The sequence below is a fragment of the Candoia aspera genome, chromosome 4 (assembly GCF_035149785.1).
Source record: "Candoia aspera isolate rCanAsp1 chromosome 4, rCanAsp1.hap2, whole genome shotgun sequence".
NCBI classification, from domain to species: domain Eukaryota; kingdom Metazoa; phylum Chordata; class Lepidosauria; order Squamata; family Boidae; genus Candoia; species Candoia aspera.
Genome location: NC_086156.1, coordinates 22405365 through 22423613, shown reverse-complemented (window position 1 = coordinate 22423613; position 18249 = coordinate 22405365). Strand labels below are relative to the sequence as shown.

Below are 18249 nucleotides of genomic sequence, written 5' to 3'. Positions count from 1 at the left end.
TGGGCAAAGTCAGTGATATCAGTTTTCACTCAGTGAAGAATCCAGAGGACGAAATGTTCTCACTTCTGTTCTGTTTTGTAGCTCAACATTTTTTTCCCTGGGACCTAAGAATTAAGTATATGAGGGGAAAAGAGGGGTGTTCTTCACTATTTTCTTCCCCAGAACAACAAGTAGAACCCTAACAGAGTGGTCCAAAGTCAGACAGAGAATTGTATGGTCAGAAGGGGACTTGAACCTGGGTCTCCCCAGTTCATGTCTGATCCATTGATGATTAAACTACGCTGGCAGAATGCATACCCCCCCCACTTCATATTTGAAAGACTGCAAATAATTCTACTTACAACTTCAGCATTGCTCAGATCCAGCGTGTCCCACGTAAAACCCTGTGGTAAGGAATATGGCTCTAGACGAATGTTGTCCTTATCTGGTTCAATAGCACCATGGGATGTTATAACTTCACCTGATACAAAAAGAAGGTAAGCTTGTTATGTTTTTAAATCATTTCTTCTGCTTTCAAGGAGGGTGAGGGAAGGTTTACTAAACGAACATGAAGTGAAGCTGTTAGAAGTATTGGCTAAATTCATTTTATGTAAACTAGACCATCAACAATTATCACTGTATTTTCCTAAAGATTTAATTGTGTTATAATTATTAATTTTGTCAGGGGAAGAGCAATCTATACAGAATTTCACTACATGATATTGGACTGCTTACCACCTTGAGCCTCTTTTGTTTGACTGCAATAAACAACTTCTCAAGATGACTCACTTTTGATGTGAATTCAGACTCAAACAGCTGATCTATCATTTCCAATTAAAGGAGGAACTATTTTTAGTAACATACTGGAGTCTGCAGATTTAAAAATCTCTTCTTTCGTACCTCATGTTTGACTGTCTACCAGAGGGATTTATAATGAAATATATGCCAGGCTTTCAAAAAACCAACTTTAATTGATTTTGTATTTTGCAAAATGCAATTAGGAACTAATTTCAATGACATATAATTAAGCAATGCCCACATTCTCATTGCTCCTATTATAGTTTCAACATCCAATTTTATTTTCCACTGCCATTTCAAAACTGATCTCATTTTTCCAGAGGACTGAAAAACAAAACAAAGCATAGAAATGGAACCTTGCAAAAATTATTAATTGGAATATTTTAACAGAAGACTCAAAAAATGTAATAAAACAAATATAAGCTAGCCCTTCTCTTCTTCATTCTAAAATGACTGCAGACATTTGGGAGGCATTTGACTTTCCAAACTACCCACCACACAATCCCATTATCTTTCATACATATAATTGGAACAATTCGGTACACAGATGTCATCTCCTGACCCACAATGGGTGTGTTCCTGGATGTTTCTGCTTTATGAGGAGAAGCAGTTGCAATGCAATAGAGCCTCCTGGATTATATATGCAATATGAAAGGTAATTACTTACTTATGTTTGAGAACAGTTCTGCAATTAAGCTTTTGGAACTGTCACATAAGGGCGGGGTTAGCAAGCAGTACCTGCAAGCAGCATGATACAGAGGTCTTACCCAGATGACATCCACAATAACCCAAAATAAAATTGAAGGTATTTTCTTTTCTTGAAAACTAAAATTTAAAATGCTCCAAATATCTCAAGACTGCCAAATCTCACAAGGTTTTGCTGCCCCAACTAAATGAGTTTGGCTGTTAAAAAAAAAAACCATTTTCATGAGGTATCTGCTATAGAGACCACCTGTCGTACCCTTGCAGACCATCACTGATCCCTGGGCTACAGGTTGGGAACCATTATTTAGTCGTGATCTCAAATCTGACTAATCTTCATGCTGCTGCTGACACTTTTGCTAACTTATTTTTGTCATCTGAAAAGAACTTCTTTAATCCTTTGTTTTACTAGGGATTTCTGTCTAAAAAATTTTTATTCAAGACTAAGATATAAATTGACAAAGGACGGTAAGTATTATACACTGAAATGAATAAGAAGAAATTTTCTTAGAAGATTTGGCATGAAGGTCTTTAGCTCTTAACTGCTGAAAATTGGGCATTATAGTTTTCCAAACCCCAATTTTGCACTTAATTCATAATAAAACTCGTTTTTAACTTAGACTGAAAGCTGTTTGAGTACTGAATGGTTTCATCTGTGCATCTGGAGTGAACGTTTTGTGATCTGTAAACTGCACATTTTAAAAAATGCAAAAAACCCAAACAAAACAAAAACATGAACAAGGAATCAATATTTTTAAAATCTGGTCACCAGCAATAAACTTACTAAGCTTGGGCACAGGCTGTGTGTCCCAAAACTGGTATTTACGTTTGGTCGCTTCATCAATATTCTTTGCTGGGCCCTGACAGGCTGAGAGCAACTCCATGGCTCTCTGAATGTCCTGTAGCTTCTGCATCGGAATGGCTGGATTCTGCAGGCAAAAATTGCAGTTAAAAGGAGAATGCTGTTTCCTTTAATACTATCACAACCCTACTGGGTTTACCAAGCTAGTGTGCTATCCATCCATCCATCCATCCATCCATCCGTTAAACAAATTTATATGGCCGTCCAACTCACACACAGCAGTTCCGGGTAGCTTACAAAATTAAAATCCACAGTATAAAAACCTGTCAACCCCTACCCCGCGGTGGCTACACACAATCAAATCAACTGCTTGAACGGCTCCATCTGTCTGGGGTCTTCAGGCCCGCTGACAGAAGATCTTTAGGGCCTTTCGGAAAAGCATCAAGGTGGGGGCCAATCTAATCCCCAGGGGAATGATGTTCCACAGGCAGAGAGCCACCATGGAGAAGGCTCTATCGTGGTCCTGATAGATGAACTTCCCTCATAGAAGGGACCCACAACATACCCACCTCCTGGCTCTTTTGAGCCGGGTAGATGTGACTGGGAAAAGATTGGCACAAGACTTTTCAGTCAAAGACCTGGAGAAGCAGAAAAGACAATCTCCATTCCCTCCCGTTTCTTATGTAAGTTGCATCTACCTGATATATTACACCTTGTCATCAAAGCTATCCTGCAAAAATCTGTTCCCACTTTCAGCAAACTTATCTTATGTAGAACAATCTCTGGATGAAAAACAGAGCTGTATTTAAAGCAAACAAATATTAATTCCAAGATACATCAGTAAAGTTTCTGTATAGTATATAGAGTGATCATATGGACCCCTTGGAGCTGCAAATAAAGGGATGAGAAGCAGAAAAGACAATCTCCATTCCCTCCCATTTCTTATATAAGTCTCATCTACCTTTGCCTCTGTTTGGCATATTGCTTTGCTATCAGTGCAAAGCAAGACCCACAACATTACAGCAAACAGCAGAGCTTTCCCATCACATGAAAACTAATGGGCAAAGGGCTGAAAGTGTATTCAGATAAGGCCACGTTTCAACTTACTAGTTAGTTAGTTCTTTATTATTGCTATTAAAGTGCTTAGACTAAAGTTGGTGAGCAAATTAGTTGTGTTGAATGGGAAGAAAGGAGAGAAATACATGACAGTAGCATTTAAAAGCTGTTTTCTAGGGTAGGGGAAGAAGCAAGTAATTTTGATCCTATCTTTGCAAGGTGATATTACTACTACTACTGCTACTATTTCTTCTTTGAATTGAGTTTGGCTCCTGGTGACTGAACAGATTTTTTTCATGCAGAATTTTGACAACAGTACAGAGTGAGTGTTATTACCTCCTTCTGGGATGTTTTATTTTTTTATTTCCCAGTATAGACCCAATATTCCCTATCCAGGTACTAACCAAGCTTGACCCTATTTAGTTTCCAAGCCTAGAGAAGATCAGTTAGGTTCTGCTACCATAACAGTAACGATGATTTCATAATTTCTCCACATCATGCATACTGAGAACGCTGTAAGATATACCAGTCTAGTAAATCCGTGATGGACACAGCATCACAGATTTCCACCCCAAGTTTTCAAAATTATATGCAGAAAATCCAGGACACAAACCTTGACATTTCTGAATAGAACAGAATCTGCATGCAACTCTTAATCAATGCTGCACAGAAAGAAGTCCTGGGGAAAAAATTCTACCTGAGACCTGAGCAGGAACTCAGAGAAGAGGAACCAATGATCTGATTCAGATGAAGTTTTGTCTGTTCATGTGAATAACCTATTGTCCATTCAGAAGATGTCATCTCCTCTTCCTCACCCTGTTCACATGCGATGAGCCCAAGCATCACTTACTGTTACTTGTCTCAATGTTCTTAATGCTGGCCTCAGATTACACCCAACCCAGTTAAGAGCATGGAGTAATGGTCAATCTTTGCTGAGCTATCATTGCTGATGTCACCGAAAGACAGACCACTACTCCATGCTCTTTCCTCACATCCCTCCTTTCCCACTAGGTAAAATGTTATGATAGATGAATCAGGGATTGATATTCATCAACTACAGCCATTTTTTTTTCCTAGTGCTGCCTTCCAGATGTATTGAAACTCCCAATATTTCCAGCCAGCATGTTGTCTTCCAGATGATACAGCATAGAATTCTGGGGGATCTAGTTTCCACAGATCTGGAGGGCTGCAATAGTTTATTTGGTGGATGGGGAGCAAGTTGCTATTCATTGAAATGCAATGCAATGCAATACAATACTTAAGTAAAAGTCATAATGCTGTTCTAAAAAATATGCAAGGTTCCTCCAGTGGGAAACTTAATTCTACTCTTTTCTGTAGATTTTAGAGCATCTAGTCAGAAATCATGCTGCACCTCCATTTCATTCATGTTCCAGCATATTTTGGTGTTAAAATAATTAAACTGTGATCACAGAAAATTCAAAACGTTAATATTCAAATGATGCTAAAAAGATAGTGTCCCACATTAGAGAACTTTCTCCAATATAGTAATTTATGCCCTTCTGCTGGGTCTCATTTGCCTTATTCATCAATTCATGTGGAGTTCAGTGACAGAAAGCACATGGCAGCACATACACTAAGTTTGTTTCAGAGAGATATGGCTTCAAATCTACATTTAAAAGAGTACCTTTAATCCCACCATGCTAAACATTAGTTCAGATAGATGAATAAATTAGGCAAGTCCCATGGATACAAAAGATCTTTGGGGCTAAAATTCTTATATGCACCGCAGCTAAAAATAGTATCCCTGACTTTTGGGGAAATAGCAACAATATATACACACTATGCTAAAACTATCTATAAATTGTTAAATTAGCAGCCTTGATGGTTGAAAACAGCCATGCCTGAAAGCTCATTCTACATAGGTAGTTCTAGCATGAGACATGCATTTACATATAAGTATCATCAGCACTGCAGGTACTAATTGTCTTCTGAAATTCTCCACACAATTTTTGATTGGCTGACTATCACCACGCAGAAAAAGAAATTCTCTAATGATTTTTCAAGGGCAGAACTCTTCCTTAATGGTGACAGCAGGAGGACCTTCTTTAAAATGCCTTAGCTTGGAAGTGAACTAATGGATGAGTCACTGGGAGTCGGGCAGCATATAAATTTGATTCATCATCATCATCATCAAACAGGGAGGCTAAAATCACTGGAGAAATGATGGTGTGACATTTGTGAGGCAGCCATTGGCTGCCGCACAAGTAAATATTTATTTATTTATCAAATTTGTCACCACCCATCTCCTCCCACTGGAGGGACTGTATGTATGTAAGAACACCACACTCAACCACAGAATATATGTACTCAATATATGTAAGAACACCACACGCAACCACAGAATTTTCTTGAAAGTCTCTTCTTTGAAAAAAAATCCAAAACAAATTCTTTTTTAAATCAAATTTAATGAGAATCTGTAGGAAAAAAACCCAGTTACAAAACTACAGTATTTATGTGAATTGAGTCTGATCTGATTTGTTAAAAATATTGGAGTGAGCCAATGCAAATAACTGATTCAATCTGAACTTCCAAGCTGATTTGATTCCAATCATTAATTTGAATGTATGGATTGGGTCAGTTCACCAATCTGATTTAATTCAGGGGGAAAAAAAAGATTTTTGTGGTCACTAATAGTATAAAAGAGTAAAATAGTGATGTGAAAACAAAGGCCAAGCTCTCACTTTTGAAGGCTGCTGAATTTTAATCTCCTGGGAGTCAGAAGCAGAGTCTGATTTGGTACCTCCGGAATTCGTTTTCTCCTTTTTTCGTTTCTGCTTCTTTTTCTTCTTTTTAGCTCCCAATTCTCCTCCTGGACTTCTGCAAAAAAAGCAAGAAAACAATTCATTATAAGCCTTGAAAAGCTAAAGGTAACCCATGAGCAACCTGGAGATGACGTGTAGCCCCACTTTTGCAGTGCTGCTATCCTGCAAGAGCCAAAATCTGATGCAAAACTATTGATTTGTGGCTCTGTACTTTTGTTTGCGTATGGGGGTGCAGGTGTGTGTATTTAAAGGAAGGGGTAAAATAGATGCACTGAGCCTCTGTTAAGTCTATTGCACCCATTTTGCCTTAAAATATACCTTCTCCCAATTAAAAAAAAAAATTAAAAAGAGGCCAAACTCTTCAATCTTCCCCCCTCCCCACCCCCCCCCGATATTATCATGTCACCTTTGCAACACATGGAAGCTTTAAAAAGTAAAAGTGTAGCCGAGACTGCAGGAAAGCGGCCATTTATGAATTAGAAGCTAAAGGCACACAATTGCGTAGTTGCCTTTTCATGTAATGTTTGCTTTCCATTCTTTTTAACCCTGTAAGCAGCCCAGAATTGTCTGGCAAGTAGGTGGCTTAGAAACCAAAGAAATAAATAATAAACAAATCAATCAATCAATCCAGGCCAACATGTGCTCCCAAGCCTACTTTGCTGAGAATACAAATGTACAGAAGCTTCCAAAGAAAAAAGGGGTATACGTGTTAAGCTCATCTTCATCTTCATCCTGCCATTTCCTTCCCCAGAAACACCCCCAAATGTTTCTTTCACTCATTTGGAATTACATTCAAAAAGGAAGACAAGTTTTTATCTTCCTTCTTAAAAAATCATTAATAAAAATTACACACACACACACACACCCATCCATTTGGAATTATAGTATATTCAGACACTGTGGTTTGGCTGGGAGATCATATGTAAATAAAAATTGTATGGGATATCACGTTAAAAGGGAAAATAGGTAGGAGAGGGGAATTCTATCCTTTTCTAATTCACCCTCTCCTATTTGTACACCATCCCTGTGCAAACATTACAAGGAACACACAAGTGAGAAACCTTGCACTCTCTTTGTATCATGCAGCTTAATCGTAAATTTGAGACGAAAAGTACCCTGTCTGGCATAAAAATAGTAGAAAAAAATGGCAGGATCCAACTCTTCTGGACATATTTAGGGTCTGGAATGGATCCAGATAATCCATTTCTTCCAGGATCCTTTGAAGCTGCAAACTTTATCAACGACCTTCCCTAAAAAGGGAAGGTTTGAGTGACTGGAAATTGTCCAGCTCAGTGGATCCAGGGATAAATTCTTGAGTCTCTTTCAGAGCTGGTGGAACCATCCCCTCTGCCACACAGTTGGATCCATGCCAGGATCCAGCCACATGGCAGGACTTGGCTCTAAAACATAGGGGGCTGCAATGGCAGTCCCAAGGATCTCCTCCCCTTCCTTGGGATTAATAACCTCAAACTCATCACACATTACAAGCTAGACTGTGCCTCAGCGAACTCCACAGAAATTTCTCCTAAATAATTTTATAGAAGTTTTTAATAAATGTGGTAAAAACTAATATAAACTAAGCTAGAAGAAAAAAGAAAAATAAAAAGTTCAGAAGGTACAGAAAAAAGAAAAACAAAAGGGGAAAAAAAGCAGAAGAGAAAATGAAAAGAAAAAGGCAACAAAGACAATAACAAAAAAGTGGCTTCCAACTTTCATCACACAGAGCAGAAGCTAATATAGTAACTTTTCACCCTCTTCTAAAGTTACAAATTAAAAAAAACCTCTTCTCTTCATAGCCTAACCTTTATCTATGTGCAATCTGGAAATTGTCATCTTTTCAGTCCTGATTTACTAAAAAATCCATTAGGAGTTACCAGAAATATCAAACGAACAGTTTATTCTTGATTAAATAGTCCAACTTTATACAGGCAGTCCTCACTTAATAACCATTCCTTTACTGACTGTTCAGACTGACAATGGCGCTGGAAAAACTGACTTATAACCTGTCCTCACGCTTACATCCGTCACAGCATCCCCACGGTCATGTGATCATGATTTGGGTGCTTGGCAACCGGTTCACATTTATGACCATTGCAGCATCCACTGGTCACATGATTGCTGTTTTTGACCTTCCCAGCCAGCTTCTGACAAGCAAAATCAATGGGGAACTGTGTGATTTGCTTAACAACCACTTGGTTTGCTTAATACCCACAGTGACTCACTTAACAACTGCCACAGAAAGGTCATAAAATTGGGTTGGATTTACTTAATGACCACTTCACTTGGCAACCAAAATTCCAGTCCCAATTGTGGTCATTAAGCAAGGACTAGCTGTATTTGTTTCTTTTGCTCTGCACAATCTTAACCTTTAAATCCTCCCTATGGCATTGCAGGATTTATCTTTCATCACTCTTTGGTTTATAAAAAGTCTTCAGAGCTTTCACCAGCCTACTTTGTAAGTCCCATAAGAATGCTTTGTCCAGAATTTCTTGTCACAGCTGTTCCATGTCCAGATCCTTTTCTTGATTTGCTTTTTGTATTCCCATTTTGGTAATCTCAATTTTGCTGGGTTCCATGCCTTCAAACTCTATAATGCCTATGGCCGTGGAAAAAGGGCGCGGGGTGGTGCATGCGTGTGTGCAATCACAGGGAGCTGGGGAAAGAGGGTGCGGGGTGCGTGCAAGCAAAGAAAGGGGCGGGGAGACTTACCCGAGCAACTTGCAACCTTCCTTGCCAGATTCCCCATTGACTTTGCTTGTGGGAAGCCAGCAGGGAATGTTGCAAATGGTGATCATGTGACCATGGGACACTGCAACTGGTTGTGTGAGCTGGTTGCCAGGCACCCTAACTTTGTTCATGTGACTGCAGGGGTGTGGCAACAGTTGGAACTTCAAGTACCAGTCACAAGCCCCTTTGTTCAGTGCTATACTGAGCACCCTGTGCCCTCTTTCCCGGCCTCCCTGTGATTGCACACATCCTGCACTTTCTTTCTACAGCCACACTGCAACTGCACGCATGCATGCACCCCTGGCCCTTTTTCCATGGCCTCCCTGTGATTGCACACACACAAGCACGCACCCCGCGCCCTCTTCCCCTCCTCCCTGCACTCGCACACACCAAGCACCCCATCTCTTGACACATGCGTGGCCTGCACCAGGCCTCCTTGGGCCTCTTCCATCTCCCCACAGTACCCCCACGCTGCTTACCTGGGACTCTCTCTGCTTCCCACTTAACAAACCGTGCATCTTGGGTTACAAGGACAACCAGGACTGCCTGAATTGCTGTTATTAAGCAACGTGGCCACGTGACACTGCACTTTATGACCACATTGCTTAGTGATGGAAATTCTGGTCTGAACTGTGGTTGTAACTCAAGGACTACCTGCATCTCTAGTCAATTTTACAACAGATTTTTTTCAGAGAACTCAATCTAGAACACTACAAACCACTTCTGGATGCAGGCAATCTACATTTTTGTATTCAAAGGAGAATCTGGTATAGTTGTTAGACTAATCTTTTGTAGAAAACTTGCTGGCTCATTTCTGCCTACAACTTAACTCTGAAACTTCTGTTTTAATGGAACCATCAACCCCTTCATTCTAGACTGAAAGCACAGGTAGGCCTGTTTTGAAAACATTCCTTCATGTATTCTCTTTTAAAATCAAGCTCTCCAATTTTATTATCTAGGTTTCCAACATCCAATATTTCTGATGGTTTTCTATATGCTTTTCTACTGTTTTTTCCTTTTAAAAAAAAAATAATTATCTTGCTCTTTTTGTTGTTTTTATATTTGTTTTAATTGTTTGTAAGTCACCCAGAGTCATACACATGAGACCGGTGGCTATATAAATTTGAATAATAAATAAACTAACATTATAACTTTTGCCAAATGTGTCTTGTGGCATATTTACTCCTTCCTTCCTTCCTTCAACCTATTTCTGCTTCTATCCCACTTGGATATCAAAAGCATTTTCATCCTCATCCTTTTGGGATAATACAGCCTAAACTAGATTGATCTTAGCTACTATTATCTTTTCCCCAGGGATCACTTTAAAACTGCTCTGCTGCCTTTTTGATCCTAAGCCTCAACCATGTGGAGTGCAGCCCACTCCCTGGTGGGAGCTTGTGCAAAAAATTTTCTCTGCTACTTAATAAAATCTAAATCTCTGTAGTGTTATATCTTCTATGGTCTAGTCCCTTCGTCTTCAGCTACCTATCTGGCACATTACTTGGAACAAGCAGCATTTCAGAGATCACCTTGGCAATCCCAACTTTCTACCTCCAGTTGAGCACCTAAATTTGATTTCCAGAACTTCACAGTTGAACTTCCTCACTCTTGATAGCAACATTCACTGAAATTTCTGAGTCCACCCCAACTCCGTCTACCAAGATACCTAGATTATTCTTGATTTCATACCAGGCAGGAAAATCATCATTTAGTTTACATGTTCATGAAACCAACCTGCCAGCTATTTATATGCAAATCTGCAAATAACAGAAGCCACCTGATCTTCTGAGAGGTAACTGCAAGAGGAAATCAGTCTGTGAAGGAATGGTTCCTTTCTAATTATATCCCTTTTCTCAGAGTGATACTCTTTTTCTCAAAGCCTACTTTCTCCATGACAGCAAAGAAACCAATACCCATCAAGCAAAAAGCTGCTATAAATGTCTCCAAACCTACAGATGACAAAGCATTTTGAGGCTGAGATGTTCCAACTAAAAGGTTTTGTTTTGACTTGTTCTGACCTTGAAGTGGGCCATTTTGATTGTTAAAGCAGTGAAAATGGTCCATTTTGATAAATGTTTCACACATGAAGCTTTTTGCATGCCTCTACCTGAAGGCCTCAGCCAACACCCGCCCCCATCTCCCTCAGATTTCCCAAATTAGGAATGTTACATTCACTCCCTGCCCACATGGAGTCATAGTGTATATCCACAACTTTTCTTCAGTAGACATGCAATTCAGTGTAATACATCAACAGCCACCAAATATCACTCCACACATCGCTGAAAAGCTAGTTATTCTAGAAACATTTGAAATAGTACAGTGAGGGATCACAACACTGATCATTTATGATGCCATTAGTAAGAGGACGGAATGTGATTGTGGATAGGATACTGGCTTATTGTAATATTTTATCCATCTTGTTTTAAATGAGATATATTGTTGAAGATGTTGTGGTTTTATAACTTTGGTTTAAGTGATGTATATTATGCTAATATTGCTGTATGCTGTGTAGAGTCACGCAACTTAGGTGACTAAAAGCACTTTAAATAAATAAATAAATAAATAGAAATGTTTAGGGATGTTCTGTCGTCCTCACTGTTATTATTTTTCTTATGTATCTCTTATTTTATTTTTATGACTGTTAACCTGCCATGTTATTCTTGCCAAGTTATTTACTAGCAGAAAAAAAGGAAAAGGTTAGCCAACCATGTGGCTGTCTCACTCTGTTGCTAAACTTGCATGGAGTAACTCACATGCTTAACTTATTATTTTGACACTTTGTCACCGTGGCTGATTTATTTCCTTACCTGGGTCTCCTCCATGTATTCATATTGCTCAAGAAATGTGGAAAAGTGGCCTTGGATAGCCATGTGGGCTCACACACAAGAACCCCACTTAATCATCCAGCCAAACTTGGGCAATGTGGCTTTTCACCCAAATTTCACTGTTGCTTGAAGAGGAAAAAAAAGCAAATTTAATGTTTCTTTTAGTATTGAACAATCTGCTTTGATTTGTTGTTTCTGAATTTCTTTTTAAATTCTCTATGGCCCACAGGGTGGTAGAGAACATCTAAGGAACAAGTTCACCTTCTATTAAATGGTGTTTTTTGGCTGGCAATGACAAAATGGAAAGAATCAGTGAACAGAAAGTGTCCTATAGCAGCTGTTTTGTGAGCACACCCTACATATATTTTCAAAAATCCAAATGTGCTCCTAGCCAAAAAAAAGTGTGCACTAATACACTTGCATTATATAGTTAAAACTAAACAGATTGGGATAGAATACTGCCAAAGTCCTGTATAAGTTGCAGACAAAGTAAAAATGTAATAACGATGATTATTACAAAACCGTAGTTAAGTCCTGTATAAGCTGCAGACAAAATAAAAATGTAATAACTACGGTACATGAAATTACTTTTAGGACAGGGTACTATGCTTGAAGATATATTAACACACCAGTATTTATAAATCTTTCAGTTCTGCTATAGATAATATATTGTACTTTTGATTTGTGTTAAATTTCCATTTTGTCTTCCTGCTGAGAAGAAAATAGTTCTAAGCTTCAGAATTTTCATACTGATTAGTTGAACAACTCAGGGGAAAATAACCAGCAGCAATTAAATTCCAGACTAACATTGTTCAAAAAGCAGACCAAGAGAAAAGTAGAAGGAATGGCTAGAAGCAAAGACATTATAAAGTCAGTCTTCCTCTACTAGCCATAAAAACAAGTAAACACATTTTAACACACCAGATGTTATACACAAATGTATTTGTAACACACTGATGTTCCCTGAAAACAATGTGCAAGTATATTTTATGATTTTACAAATTGCTGACTGACCTGATGACCAGGTCAATGATTACAGTATATAGTACTTAAGGCTGGATGGTATGGTCTGTCTCCGTTCTGAATATGATTCTCTTTCTTTGAAGGATAGCAGAAATATCATGGCTGCCTATTTTTCTGTTCACAAAAAAGAACTGCACTATAGGAAAAGTTATGCTAAATATTTAGCCCATAAGAACAATACCACTAATAGCAGACAGTATTAAAAGAAGTAATTTCAAGATTGAACTCAGGTTTTCTACACGGAATTTAGCTCAGACCAACTGCTGCCTATCAGATATGCCTTCTTTAGCCCCATGTCCTCCAAATGTTTTGGACAAGAATTCCATAACCATCAATGAGCATGGCTTCAGGGAAGATTGGAAATTTAGGGGGGATTCCTTAAGCATCAGAGCTAGCAAGAGACTTGAAAATATAGGAGAGGAATTCCAAAAAAGACAGCCCATGTTGGCATCTTTATCACTTCTGAATGCAGAAGGCACTCTAAGACCCAGGAACTGCATTCATTTCTCAAACTGTTTTTTTCAAAACTCTTGAGTCCCTTCTGATCTCAGCCATGCGATCTGCCACCATTCTAAGGCAAAAAATGCACAAAAATTGTAGTACATGCCCTAAAACTAAGCGTTACACAGTTAAAAATAAAGAAACTCCTAATTCAAGCTTCCTTCCGACTCCTGATTCAATCTACTGGAATGACAATCCTGATTCAGTCTACTGGAATGATATGGTGCTGGCTTTGCCACTTCATCTCCCTCTTTGCAGCCCTCCCCCAAACATTAAATAGCTACCCAAAGGTTGCCCATCCCTGTTCTAATGGGAACACAGGCCACCACTATATGGTGAATCAGAGCACTGGTCCATACAGCTCAGTACTTTCTGAATGCTTGGCTGTGTTTTTCAAAGTGGGCTTTTTCCTCTGACCTTCCTGGAGATGCTGGTGATAGAACCAGAGATGATGTGCATGCAAAACTCCTCCCCAAGTATTTAAGAGGACATGCAAAAGTAAGAGGAATATACCAAAGTGATACTAACTAAATACTAGACAGTGAAGCAAAAAGGTTTAGAATGAATTTTGCAATTCACTGAGAAAAAAAGTCTGGAAGTTTGAATATAACTTTGGGAAATGCAACCAATTCTCCTCCAGCTCAATATCCTGCAAAGATCTAGGCCAGTCTCTAATTACAGAACTATATGATGGCACTGATGTCTTTTCTGATTCTTGCACTGAGTGCTTCATATTGCTGATTCCAATTGGTTTAGAACAGGGGTGCACACCACAAGGCAACCGCTAAGACTTCCAGAAGTTTTAATGTATATATGCCAGAAGGGAAAAATTATTAAATATATAAGTATATTTAATTAGATATTTATATTAATGCAATAAAATCAAATTGAGTTTTTACCCTGGCACTTTCCTCTACTTTTCCAAGTGTGCCTCACCTTTCCATATACCATGTTAAAGGCCAAAATTGTGCTCCCTTGGTTTAAAAGCCACTGAACAATATGTAGGATGTAAACAGATTAGAGACACAAACTAATTATTGCTATAAATTGCTATAAGTTATCCTGCAGATTAAATTACAATTGCCAGCAGTTCTTTCTTTCTTTAATCATTTAAAGTTCTCCCAACGGAATGGAAATCTCCCACTTGGATTTTATATTTATGTTTTTATTATTTTATTATTGGTGATTTTATGATGTGAGGTTTTAAGGTGAATTTTATTGTAAACCGTCCAGAGTCCCCCTTTTAGGGGGAGATGGGCGGTGATAGAAATGTGAAATAAACAAACAAACAAACAAACGAAATCTCCCTTGAGTTGAGACTGACTTGGAGATATCAAAGATACGTTCATATTGTTTTTCCAAGCAACAGTATGTAATTCAGGTGCTAAAGAGACAAATGCTATCTTGGATGCATTAATTGGTGCACAGATCCCAGATCATGGGAAGTAACTCTACTCTATTCTGCTTGGCTCATATCCCACTTGGAACACTGTGTCCAGTTCTGGGCATCACAGTTCCAAAAAGACAGTGACAAACTGGAGGGCTACCAAGACAATGAGGAAACCAAGCACTCGGAGGAGTGGCTAAAGGATCTGGGTGTGTTTAGCCTACAGAAGAGACGACTGAGGGAAGATATAAGAGTCTTCGAATATCTGAAGGGTTGCTATCACACAGACAAGGGAGTTGGTTTAGCCTCTATTAGGGCAGGACTAGACACAAGAAAGAACTTCATAATTATATTCAGAGTGGTAGGTGGGGGTATTGCAACCGAAACTCTCCCCCACGACCTGAGTTCGATCCCAGCGGAAGCTGGATTCTCTCTCGGGTAGCCGGCTCAGGTCGACTCAGCCTTCCAAGGTTGGTAAAACGAGTACCCAGCTTGCTGGGAAGGTGACGATTGGGAAAGGCAATGGCAAACCATCCCTCTATAGTCTGCCAAGAAAACGTCGCAAAAGCGGCATCCACCCAAAGGGTCAGACATGACTTGGTGCTTGCACAGGGGACCTTTCACTTTCACCTCAGCCAGCAGAACAGGACTTCATACGAACTAGTGATTTCTTCTGCTCTGGAAGTCTTCAATCAGAGGTTGAAGATCATCTGTCAAAGATGCTGCAATGGACCCTGCACTGAGCAGGCAGATGAACCCTAAGGATTAGATGACTGCTAAGGTCCCTTCTAATTACAGGTAGTCCTTGACTTACGACCGTTCGTTTAACAACGGTCTGAACTAACGACGGCCTCGGAATGAGTGCTTTATGGCCTGTAAAGCACTTCTGAGCATTGCAAAACGTCGCACGCCCCCCCCCACCCCCGGTCACACGATCACATTTTGGGCGCTTGGCAGCTGGCTTGCATTTACAACTAGTTACAGCATCCCGCAGTCAAGTGATTGCGTTTTGCAACATTTTTTGCTGTTTTTTGGCAAAACACGCCCATTGGGGAAGCTGGATTTGCTTAATGACTGCCATAAAAATGGTCGTAAAATTGGGTCTTTTCCTCAGTTGTGTTTCCTGGTAAGAAATACCAACGTATTGGGAAAACATGGGAAAGTTACAAATATCAGTATAACAACATCTGGTCTCCCCATTAAAATCCATGAATGAGCCAAAACAAGTATACAATTTTTGTTTAAAAAATGGAAGCATTGCACATATTCTCTATATTCTAAGAGATTTTTCAACTTGAAAAAAAGAATTATTTTCTTATTGGGGCAGACTACAGGTAGTCCTCATGTAATGACCATTTATTTAGTGACAGTTCAGACTTACAACAGTGTTGAAAAAACCAACATACAACCAGTGCTTACACTTATAACTGTAACAGCGTCCCCACAGTCATGTGATCACAATTTGGGCGCTTGGCAACTGGTTCGCATTTATGACATCGCAACATCCCATGATCATGTGATCGCCATTTTTGACCTTCCCAGCCAGCTTCTGGCAAGCAAAATCAATGGAGAACTGTATGATTCGCTTAATGACTACAGTGATTCACTTAATGACCACTGCAGAAAAGGTCATCAAATGAGGTCGGAGTCGCTTAATGATCTTAGCACTCAGTAACCGAAATTCCGGTCTCATTGTGGTCATTAAGCGAGGACTACCTGTACATAATACTGAGCCATGGTTTTATTTTTAAATAAATATATTCTGCCATAAACCATGCTTCCAAAAGGCATCTTGGTTCATAAATATGCAAAGCCATATATCATGGTTGGTTTGGCTGTAGATTAGCATGAATCCAGCTGGTTCTTCCACACTGGTTGATACATACTTCTAAACATTAGTTTGCTTAATCATGGTTTACTAAATGACTGTTTAGTTTCACATAACATGCTAAGCCATAAACAATGATTTACAAATTACAATGGCAGATTCACACAAGATATTAAATTGCAACCAAACAAATTAAACTATAACTTTATACAATGGGTAGGGTAAGTCTTGCAGCTAGAACAGGTCACTCAAGTACTCTGAACTTTTTATGTATCTATTGGGGTTAACTATAACAAGTTTACTGAACTGACATCATCTGGGAAATAAGTAGTCAAATCTGCAAATGTTGTCTTATAAACTTTTCAACTACAGGATGGATGGCTGTGGAAAATGAACTCTGCCTATCTGTTTTAACCTCACTGGCATCAAAGCCTTGGCATTCAAAAGCAGTTTAAGGTTGGAGCACCCAGTGAAATCATGCATTTAACACCCATCCCCAAACATGTTATTATCTATTTATGCTTTTTTCCTGCTCCCTATTTTATCTGGGGGAAAAAAGAACCGAAAAGATACAGTATGAGCTGGCAGCAGAAACACATAAAAAATAATGACAGCCATGCAGGTCCACGAGAAAGAAAAATATCCAATACAGGTCAGACCAACAAAAGCATCACCAAAAATGGGTGGACGCTTTCGAGTTCTTAAGGACGCTTCACCGGAGATGTTACAAACAGCAAGGCGCAGGGAAGACACCTGAAAGTCCGAAACCCAGGCCAGCTAAGGTGCAGAAGGCGCATGTTACCTCGCCGTGCCCCAAACCACATCTGTGATCCGCACCGATCTATTTCAGTGGCTGATCCAGCCTCCCGCCCCTCCGCAATCCCTAGAGCGAGTCAGCCCCCACAACCACCACAAGGGTGCCTGGCAGTGGTAAGGGCCCGCCACTCCAGCCTGGCTCCCACGGCGAACTCGACCGCCTCCCCGAAGTGAAAACGACGCGGGCGTTTCTTGCCCGCGTTGCAAGTGGCTGCAAAGGATGGGAGGTGGTCACAAAGGAAACATGAAGGAAACGAAGAGGAGGACGGGAGAGGGGGGAGACGCGGAAGCCTTGCCCCGCACGGAAATCGCAGCAGAGAGCCGTCGGAGGGAGGCGGACGAGCCGAGAGGCCGAAGCCTCGGCCCCGGCGGCAGGGGAAGGGCGGTGCGCCAGCCTGCGGGTGTCAGCGACACGCGCCGAGCGAAAAGCCCCGTGCAGGGACGCCGCGCCGCCTCCCCGGCAGGGAAACCCTGCCTCCCGGTCCCGCGACTTCCGCCTGCCCCGCAGCAAACGGGGAGCGGCTCTCGCCTCCCACCTCGCACGACAGCCCTAGCCGGGAAGGCTGCTCCGTGCCCCGCGTGGCTTCTGCGCCGCGCGGGCCGCCCCTGCTCGCCAGTCCCGGGCTGCCGGGGCCGCCCCCGTCGCTGCTGCAGGAGACCGGCTCAGGGCAGGGGCTCGCTGCCCCCAAGCTCGCTCGCGCCCCGGCCGGGCCGACCGCGCGCCCAAGCAACTCGCTGCAGCCCCCGGGCTGGCTCGGGCTGGCTGGCCGGCTGGCGCATCGGGAGCGGCGGCGGCTCCTGCGGGCGCCCCCGCGCCGGCCCTACCCTTTGGAGTGCTCCGTCTCTTCCTCATTGTCGCCGTCGATGCCGCAGGTGTCCTGGTCGTCCAGCTCGAGGCTTTGCTGGCTGGCGGCAGACTCACTGTCCTCCGCCATCACGGGGGGAAGGTGGGTGGGAGGGTAGGAGGGACTCCCCGCGAGAAGCCTATGAAAGGCAGCTGGTCCGGCGCGCAGGCAGGCGGG

At 41.0% G+C, this 18249-nt stretch overlaps 1 protein-coding gene across 1 annotated transcript in view; it reads right to left on the bottom strand.

The window, feature by feature from the left end:
• NMT2 (N-myristoyltransferase 2) overlaps positions 1-18225 on the bottom strand; it is a 31476-nt gene extending 13251 nt beyond the window's left edge. The window contains exons 1-4 of the mRNA XM_063303577.1: positions 18053-18225; positions 6040-6175; positions 2264-2408; positions 342-460 (exon numbers count right to left, since the gene is read on the bottom strand). Of these exons, the coding sequence (XP_063159647.1) occupies positions 342-460; positions 2264-2408; positions 6040-6175; positions 18053-18162 (510 nt within the window). The 5' untranslated portion in view covers positions 18163-18225. The remainder of the gene's footprint in view (positions 1-341; positions 461-2263; positions 2409-6039; positions 6176-18052) is intronic.
• Positions 18226-18249: the final 24 nt, after the last annotated feature.